At 35.4% G+C, this 10,353-nt stretch overlaps 2 protein-coding genes and 1 long non-coding RNA gene across 3 annotated transcripts; 2 read left to right on the forward strand and 1 right to left on the reverse strand.

Annotated features, from left to right (window-relative positions):
- Positions 1 to 1,420: 1,420 nt before the first annotated feature.
- LOC113474120 lies at positions 1,421 to 2,667 on the reverse strand. The gene is made up of 4 exons (XR_003395782.1): positions 2,239 to 2,667; positions 2,111 to 2,170; positions 2,019 to 2,056; positions 1,421 to 1,794 (listed from the first exon to the last, which is right to left on the reverse strand). It is a non-coding gene; the product is annotated as an uncharacterized LOC113474120 (long non-coding RNA).
- Positions 2,668 to 4,825: 2,158 nt separating this feature from the next.
- Positions 4,826 to 7,281, forward strand: lass6 (transcription factor protein). Its single transcript, NM_001093745.1, is given in 1 exon segment — positions 4,826 to 7,281. A coding segment is annotated over 1 exon segment (1,050 nt). The 5' UTR covers positions 4,826 to 5,086; the 3' UTR covers positions 6,137 to 7,281.
- Positions 7,282 to 7,284: 3 nt separating this feature from the next.
- On the forward strand, positions 7,285 to 9,488 carry lag1-like3 (transcription factor protein). The gene is given in 2 exon segments (NM_001100125.1): positions 7,285 to 8,410; positions 8,412 to 9,488. Coding segments are annotated over 2 exon segments (1,116 nt in total). The 5' UTR covers positions 7,285 to 7,362; the 3' UTR covers positions 8,480 to 9,488.
- The last annotated feature ends 865 nt before the right edge of the window (positions 9,489 to 10,353 follow it).

The raw sequence follows: 10,353 nt of genomic DNA on the forward strand, positions 1-10,353 counted from the left end.
AAAAGGTAAATGTAACATTGCCTAAATACAGGAGAATGTCAACTGCAAAATTATTACTACCACAAAGAGAAATATATATATCATATTTATATCATAAAATATATAAATGTGAAACGTACCACATTAATTTAAAGCCATTGCATTCCTTCCATATAACTTTTCATTTTATTTATAAAATGTATAACCCTCTTATTTACTACAACATTGCCGCCATAAATGGTATACGCGATGACTAAGGACTCTGGTTCATCGTGTTTAATGTTTACTATCTATAGCTATATAAGTAGTTGAATTGTTATCAACATACCACGGAAAAGAGAGCCCAGCAATAATGAACGGGCACGTAGTGTTATAAAATAGTTTATATAAAAACAGGTGTAAAAACCAATTTGTACAACACTTGGCAGTCGCTTGGACCATGCGTCGAATAGCAAATTTACAATAATCAACACTGTCGTCGCGCAGTAATTATGCAAACTTAAAAGTTAATATATATTAATATATGACATTTAACTAAACGCAAGGTTCTTTCTAAAAAATTAAAAAAATTGCTGTGTATGTTTTACCAGGGCTTAGCAATTAAATCAAACAATCGCTACTCAAATACAAGAAGACACAATGACATATGGAGACCTGACGTCACTTTTCCATGACGCATCAAGAAACTGACGTCACGCCATTTAGCCAAAAGGCAGAAAATAGGTTCTGTTGATATTTTATTTTGCAACCAAACGAAGTAATTACACAGAAATAAAAGCCAACTGTTTATTTGGAGCTTCTGCAAAATAAAAACATGATTAAAATACCTTCATAGTTTTTGTGGCTGGCGTTGGTGGAAAGCCACTACGGCACGACAAGCCCCCAGCCAATGGTAGTGGGTTTCTACTTAGGTGAGAAACCCTTGCGGGATGTTACTGTCCACACAGGTAAAAGAAACCCCAGAGACAAAAACAGTACAACGAACGCACATAGATAATGTGCAAAACAAATAGACACGTCGACAAAAAGACAAAAACAGTACAACGAGTGCAGAAATAATGTGCCAAATATGCAACAAACATAACAGGTCAATCATATAAAAGGGGACGCGGTTTAAAAGAAATTAACGCGGACATAATCATTGAAACATCTTCAAAGAAAATATGGTTCAAATCCTAAAGGATAATCATCTGCAGTGTACATTTTATTTAATGTCCTACCACGAGAAGTCGCCATGCTGGTACCGCGATACTCTCGTCGTATTTTGACACTACATAATAACGTACGGATGTTACGCGCTGCATCGACCGCTACAAAACTGCGTCAGGTTGTTACGAACCGCATTGACAGTAATCTAGATCCGAGCGTAGCATCACTGGCGGCGACGTCCACGCAACAACCTGACCGTTAGGAAAACTTAATCAAAGCTGACGTAATTTATTCGCATATTATGCTGCGTGCAGATATTACTAGAGTATTTGTGTACCAACACAGCGTTCTCACCAAGCGATCAGGACAAGACAAAATCGTTGAAGGGTTTGATCTTTGTAGACGAAGACAAAATGAATAGAGCGGACAACAACAAAATCTTATCCAGCAAGATGTTCGCCATAGTTTCATTGCATATATTTCAGTGACATGCAAAATGAACTATAGCAGTGACTGACTAAAATAGCTGGCAACATTAGGCCCAGCAGAATAAAGTACAGCAGCACAGACAGACACATACACATACACGACATATATACAACTCATACAAAACATCAAACCCCAAACCGTGTATCCTTTATTGGCGTCTTCGTCTTTGTTCTTCAACTGCAAAGGTAAGATGGTTACGTTACAATTACACGTATAATGGCTAAGGAACATTAAAAAAGTTTACTATAATTCTACACAAGTTTATTCCACATTTAATTTTACTCCACAATTGTCGTTGATTGCTAAATATAAACAAAGTAATTCTACACAAGTTTATTCCACATTTAAATTTACTCCACAATTGTCGTTGATTGCTTAATATAAACAAAGATATACAATACCTTGCGCTTTCCTTCTGCAGCTTTATTCGCTGACTTTTCTACAAACATACAATCGTTACGTGTTAGTGTATATATTGTTACGTCATAATTACCTTCATTCTTCCTTTTGCCCCATGGCCCACTTGATCCTCTGTGACGTCACCTACAATGTTCTGTAAATCTAATTAAAAAAAACTCTTATTCAAAGCAAAATTAGATAAGTAACAAAAAACATACTTACGAAGTGGGTTCTTCTGTTCCGACATCACCACTTCGTGACGTCACATCATCGATGTTTCTAGAAAAGAGCCTATGTACATAATAATGTCAATTGTGATTTATACTTTACCAGTTCTTTAATCTGCTTCCTTCGCATCCGTAGCTCAAATATAGTTAGAATATACAAGTATTGTGCCTTGCAACACCGAAAAACGCTCATGGGGCCCCATGAAAAAATAGCGAAACGAAGGCGTACAACAAACTGCATTGTGACGTAGCAAGCGCGTGTGTTAAGCTATGACGTAACAATAACGCGAGCGATTGTGTCGAATTATGACGTAATAAACATAACAAACACAGCGATTTTGGCGTGACGTCGCGGGTGAAGTATATTGCGACGTAATAAAGCGGGATGCACCTTCGCGATTTCTGAAACGAAGTGTGTTAAGACTTATTTAAAGGTAATATATAAAAGTAATATACAAGCAAGGCACAAAACTTAGCATAATATTATTGTTTATGTTGTAGAGAAATAATAGTAATGGACATTGTAGTAATACAGCAAGTTAAAGTACGTTATCACAATATAATACTGATGTAAATAAATAGTATACTTAACTCAAGTTTTGCAAGAAAACTCGTTAAAACCTTCCAACTTGTAACTTGGTGTGGAACAAACTTCATCTAAACTGAAACGTGGTAGCATTGTGGAAGAGGCGTTTTATGCGCGGAGCAATCAAGGCGGGCGTAATCAGCTGGTGCGAGACGACAGTCACTTGAGCAATCTGACCAATCAACTTTAAGGATCGGAGAGCGGGCTGACTGTGACGTCAGTTCAACCTTGTGACGTAACAAACTAAGTTCACAATGGTTCGCGATTTTGGATTGTCGATTCAGTAAGCGCGAATTTAGTATTAACATCGTTTCTTTTCTATATTTTTAGGCTTTAATAAAGGAAAACACAACAAAACAGTTCTAGTATTTATATACCTTACTTTTTAATGTGTTTAGATATGCCGACGCAAAACACCCTAAGCATTTTTATTTTATCGCCGCCAGCGTGACAAAACAAAGAAATAATCGGAATTAATTGTTTCACATTTTTACTTGATGGAAAGCAAAAACACTAAACGATAGCAATTTAGTTGCAACAGCCGCGCAAAACATGGTTATGGTATATCGTCCTGTAGGGTAAGATGGGACAGTTTTAACTTATAATTCCTAAATGTGTTTTAACAACGATATGTTAAAGTCTCGAGGATACGATTACGTGATTCTGTAAATATTCTTGGTTTATTGCTACCAAATAAGACGATAAAATGAATAAAGTTATAGGCCGTCTTATACCCTATAAAACTACTATAATAGGACATATAATAGGCTACTTTGTATACATCACATAAGGTTTCAAAACAAGATTTATTTTTGGAAAAGCAGTTACCATTTATACGTCAGTGAAAACATACACATCACATTTGCTGCAGCACTATGTGTCTATATTGTTTTGTTTTTGTTTTTCTGCTAAGCGCATACATTCCACATGTATAGCCTACTATGAAGTTAGCAAAACAACAGTGAACAAGAGCGGCATAATCTATACAGTAGGGTGGGGGAAGATGAGACACCTGTTCATACTATTTTCTCGTTCTATTTCGTGGTAAACAAAGAATATTTAAAGAATTATAAAATCAAATCCTCACCACTCAAAAATAGCGTTGTTAAATGTTTTAAACACGTTCAGAATATTTGGATATTTTGTGCTAAAGGTGTCCCATCTTCCCCCACCCTACTATACCGTTTAAATGAGTAAATAAACAACAATCCGCAAATCGTGACACACCACGTCACATGTGCCATATTTGTGAATGTTTAATAATCCAGATCGGCTTATAGACACATGTATGGTATGTTGCATTAATATTAATACTAATCACTTTATCTGTATGTTCAAACACGGTAGCGAAGATTTAAAAAAACACATTCAGAACGAAAAAACAGGACATAGCGGCAAAACAACAGTGGTTCTAACTTCTAACGTGATACCAAGACGGGCCACTATTGGCTAAATGTACACAGGAAATTCAAAACTCGACTACAATCGAGATTTCATGCGAACAATTTCATCCCGCAATAATGGCGCGTTTTTTGAACAGCGTTGAACGGATATCCAAGGGCCTGTGGTATTGAGTAAAGCGCCCTGGATTGAGCTCATTCTGTGCATGGCGAATTCTATTTTAGAAGCAGTGACGTCACGCTAGTACGGGTTATGTTTCGACCGGTTTTCAACTCAGATATTTAACGCCATTAACGAGTTTTCTTGTTTACTTTATTAAATTTACTTTCTAAATGGCTTGAATAATTAATAACATACAAATACGAGAGTTGTGAGAGTGGATACGTCAAACGTACGAACCGCGCATGCGCACGGGGGATTTTGGGCAGAGCAGAATGCCTGTAGTGTAGTAGAATCGTTCATAACTATAGTTGACAGTTTGACGAGTTACAGACGTAATGTTTTGTTAGTAGTGATTCTCAAACTTCGCTTGTTTTGCAGTATTTGCCAGCGGCAATGTGCGCCAGTTTTATCTCATTTCTAAAAGTTGATCAAGCAAGCAGAAGCCACATAGTAATTGAAATCAGTGTAATTTATATGTGAGTTTCAATAACGTATTCCTTACTGGTGCTATAGCTGCGTGGATATATAAGTAAATTATAAAATAAGGTTACAAGACGATGATAAGTATTAATATTATGCCAGAACAATTTTATAACTAACATAATTGCTATATTATATTACCTTATATCTACTTTGTATAACTAGACTGTTACTTGGTTTTTTATTATTACCTATTGTGTTGTGCAATTTGAATATGGATCTGTTAAATTTGAACTGGATAAGTAGCCATGAATTTTGGTTTCCCTCTGGTACTTCTAAGACAGATACACAAAGCAGAGAAAATTTTACATTTCCCCAAACCTCGGATTTGTGGGCTGTACCAGCGTTTGCTGTTTTGTTCCATATACTGCGAAAATTGTACGAGCATTATATTTGTACCTTTCTTTTATCCAATCTGAACATAAAAAGTGAACGAAGATTACCAAGCAGTAATGCTCAACTGGAAGCTGTGTATAAAACACAGAAATCCCCACCTGACAAAATGATAACTGGCCTTTCTAAACAGCTAGACATGAATGTAAAACAAATTGAACATTGGTTTCGAATGAGAAGAAATCTCGACCGTCCAACTGTCGTTACAAAGTTTGCAGAATCCTCATGGAGGTTTTTGTTTTACTTCTCTATCTTCACTTTTGGAATGTTTATGTTGTTTAAATCACCCTGGTTGTGGGATAATGTGCAATGTTGGACAGACTACCCGCAACAGTCTTTACCCACCTGGCTGTATTACTACTACATGCTTGAAGCAGGATTTTACTTATCATTGCTATTTACTATTGCTGAAGATGTAAAAAGGAAGGATTTTCCAATTCAGGTTATTCACCATGTGTCCACTCTTTTTCTTATTATATTTTCATATATGTGCAATTTCGTTCGAGTTGGGTCACTTGTGTTAGCAGTTCATGATGTTTCTGATATATTTCTTGAATTTGGAAAGTCGATTCTGTACGCAAACTACAAGAGCCTTGCTGACAATCTCTTTGTTATATTTGCGATTGTGTTTATCTTCACCAGGCTCTTTATATACCCATTCTATGTGATTCATACATCAGCGATAAAGATCCGTGTTTTAAAGCCATTTCCGGCTTATTACTTCTTCAATGGTCTGCTAGTCGTGCTGCAGATTCTCCACATTTACTGGGCTTCAATTATTCTTAAGATGGCGGTAAAATTTATCAAAGGAGACAAGATGGCAGATGAAAGAAGTGACGATGAGGAGTCTGTAAGTGACGATGAAGATTAAGTATGTTTAAACAGTTTCTGAATCCTGATACAACCTCACCCATGTTGCATATTCAAACATAAAATCAATTTATCGGAATATAGATCACATTAAGTAACCACAAGTATAGTATGACCCATATGTTTGGTTTATTAGTTCTGCGTAGTGGCTTTTATGAACCTTTAAGTTTCTCGTATCATAACGTGTCTCAAGGACACAGGGTCGGGGATAAAGTTCACTGCCTTGAACTGTTTAATTAAGATTGCATTAATGTTTAACTAATACTCGCGATCTATCACTTTTTCATGACATACACATTTCTTTAACATCTCGATTAATTAATATTGCTGTTTTTCATTTTTATACATTGTGCAGTCCAACTAGTGCCTTTATACAAGTTATATATTCACAGCAATAAGTGATTCATTTGCAGTAAAAATTGTTTTGGTATCGTTATTTTTCAATATGCGTTAATAAGTTAAATCATGTTCATTTCATTAAATGCAGTCACACTTTTAAAACTTATCAAATCTCGTTATTCCCTTTTTAATCTATTCATTATTGCAATGATTTCTGTATATATAACATTACCTTTCTATATTGCCTAACATTTATAATTTCTGGTACTCATCTCTATTTTATGCTTTTTTATATAAGTATATAAACGTACTTGTTACGCGGAAAACTCGTTCTGTTTTAATTATTTTCTTATCAACCCACCAAAGTTTCATTGCTAAAAAAACTAGACTAAGTCACAGTTTTCATGACCACCTCAATTTGGTTGTTCTTATTTTTAATTGAAAGTGCCTTGCTGTGGCATCCATTTTAATTTACCTTGCCTTTTTAATTTTTATTGACGTATAGGTTTAACAATATCGGTTTGTTTCATATTAAAACTATTACTAATAGATGTGAAATAACTAAAGCTGATGCATTTGTTGCATAGTTTCTGATTTCTTTTATTTGTTCGGATATATAAAAAAATTAAATTTTAATAGCATTTGTTAACAACACCTATTATTGCATTCATTTAACGGTTTTACACACTAGTAACTAATAGATATAGATTTTACGTATGTGTGTTTAATGTATAGCCCACATATTTATATGTGAGGTACACTTATGTGAACTTTTATATCATGAACTGTAATCAAATAACTCTACAGGTTAATAGATTTCACTTAGGGCTTTTATACAAAATAGGAGGTGACTGATTTACTTGCAATTGAACTAAATCTCTAAGCGTTATGGAAAATATTTCAAATTGGTTTTGGTCGGATGAATTCTGGCTCCCTGCTGGAATTTATTTTAAAGATTTGGAAGACAAGCCTGGTTTTCATTACGCAAAACCACGAGATTTATTTGCTTTACCAGTGTGGGCAATCATAATATTTTGTTTGAGAAAAGTGTTTGACTATTTTTGTACACCTGTTCTAGCCAGGCAGTTGGGAATTAAAGACTCGCGTAAAAGACCGGAGCCCAACACTGAGCTGGAGCAAATTTACAAGAAAAACAAGTCCCCATCGAATGATACAATTCAAGGGCTTGCCAAAAAAGTTGATTGGAGTAAATTGAGAATTCAGACATGGTTTAGAAGAAGAAGAAACATGGATAGACCAAGTTTGGTTCAAAAACTCAGTGAAGCTAGTTGGAGATGTTTTTTCTACACAGTTGCTTTTACATTTGGAATATGTACATTAGTTCAATCACCTTGGTTTTGGGACAATTTGTACTGTTGGGTTGATTATCCAAGACAGAGTATGTGGACATCTGTGTACTACTACTATATGCTAGAAGGTGGTTTCTACTTCTCTCTTTTGTTTTCAATCATGAGTGATGTAAAAAGGAAAGACTTTGTGGAGCAACTAATCCACCACATGGCTACAATTTTCCTTATTGTCTTTTCTTATGTCGCGAACTTTGTTCGAATTGGTTCCATGGTGATGGCAATCCATGATATATCAGATATTATTCTTGAGTTTGCGAAATGCTTTGTTTATGGAAAAAAGACTGTTTGGGCCGATAATCTTTTCACGGTCTTTGCAATTGTGTTTATCATCTCGCGACTTATTATTTACCCCTACTGCGTTATTCATACCACATGGGTAAAGAGCATGTGGCTTTTTAAGCCTTATGCGGGCTACTACTTTTTCAATGCCCTCCTCATGGTTCTCCAACTTCTCCACATCTTCTGGGCAGCGATCATCGTTAAGATGGCGATCAGGATGGTGATGGTTGGTAAGGTGGAGAAGGATGCGAGGAGCGATGTAGAAGAGGAAAGTGAAAACGAGGATGAATGAGAATGAACCTTCGCATCCAGTGTCTAATGGTAAAAAGATGGCAGTTCAAAATANCGGNACATGATTTTGTATTCAACAGCTGTTGGTATCATTATACAAAAGAATGTAATTTTTGTAGCACTGTTTTATTTTAATCACTTTTTATTTTAATGGGCTGTGCGACCCTAAAATATATACATGTGTTATACATTGTGCATTACATTTTAAACATTAGCAAAAGTTGAAATTTCTCTTTTTTACATGCAACAAAACTGAGCAACATTGCAATGAAGCTTTGTTTGCTACTTCCTTATGATGTTTCAACATTCTTTTCATGTTTATTATTTGCATGCCCTATGCCTGAACTATTGTTTTGCAGTCTATTCCTTACCCTACCGAATTGGATCGATTGCGGTGACTGAAAAAGATTCCAATTTGCTGTTTTCGCACTTTAATACGTCCTGACCAAATTACTTAGTTAAACTTTTTCAAAATTTATAAACAGTTGACACATTTGTACATTATGCCTGGAAAATTGTGTTTAAGCAAGTGAACACTATTTATGTTTAATCACTTACTTGTGCTAATTGTTTATTATGAATATCACTTTTTTAGTTTTCACTTATATCTGTTTGCAGTGGTTTGTATCTTATTATACTTTTATTTGTAAAATCATGTCAAGTAATTATTTCCCTATTTGTAATAATCCTATACCGCATATCTTTCTTACGGTACAGAACTCATTTCTCTATTCCATGGCACTTAAACAGTTTCAAGCAATATATAAAACTAATTATCTACAATATTATGGTGTGTTTCCTGCATACCAATCCTCATGGCAAAAAATCTATTTTTTTACCTTCACCTTTCAGGAAATAACAAACAATATGAATCACTTTATACTCAGATTTGGAATTATTTTTAATATTAAACCGTCATTTATACGAGAGAATTCTTACGTTGTGTTGTATCTTGTATTCGCCATCGTATCTAAGTTTCATAATTACGTATGCATTAACATCTAAGCTTCAGATTCATGAATTTAGAAAATGCCTTCTTTTAATAAAATGTAGTAGCCTGCTGCTGTTTAACAACTTGTCGTGAAGTTGAACCGACGGCTGAAATTACTTCAGGTTAAAAAATAAACGTTAGGAACCCGAAAAAACTGTCATAGATAAAAGCTAGAAACTTAATGATATATTAGGGTGGGGGGAGATGGGACACGTTTTGCACATAATATCCAAATATTGTGATTGTGTTTCAAACAATTAATAACAGTCTCTGTAAGTCGTGAGGACACGGTTTTATTATTCATTGAATATTTCTTGTTTATTACCAAATGAGACGAGAAAATAAAATGGAAAGGTGTCCCATCTTCCCCAACCCCACTATACATATGTGGGTATTCGAATTTAACTTACTGCATAAAGATTGAATAATAAAAACGCGGTGCGTGATTAGAACTCAATATGACGCGATCGTGGTATTATGGGGATACAGTCGATACATTGCGTGCTTTCCTGTTTCCGTTCGGCAATATACATCTTTGCGATCGGCAAACTAAGACCACTATTCAGTGTAGGATAGGTTTTCCTGTGTTTAATGGTATGAAAACCTCATGTTTTCTGTGTCAAGAATGCAGTACCAGTTGGCTAATACTCGACTTACCTCGATAGTTTTTGTGTACTACGTCATCTCGCTGTGGGGTATATGCAATTGAAGGTTCGAGAGCATCTACCTCCAAGGTCCTCGGTTAAATGTCGGACCAATCTACTACGTAGAATCCACGATCGCTCTTGTGTGCCGTGACCTTCGGTAGACTCCCTGGTTATCTTTGACCCCCCATTTGCTATATAGAGTATGACAAAGTGTATAGTAGGGTGGGGGAAGATGGGACACCTTTTCATTCTATTTCCTCATCGCATTTTTTAGTAAACAAAGAACATTCAAAGAATCACA

This window comes from Ciona intestinalis, chromosome 3 (assembly GCF_000224145.3).
Source record: "Ciona intestinalis chromosome 3, KH, whole genome shotgun sequence".
Taxonomy (NCBI): domain Eukaryota; kingdom Metazoa; phylum Chordata; class Ascidiacea; order Phlebobranchia; family Cionidae; genus Ciona; species Ciona intestinalis.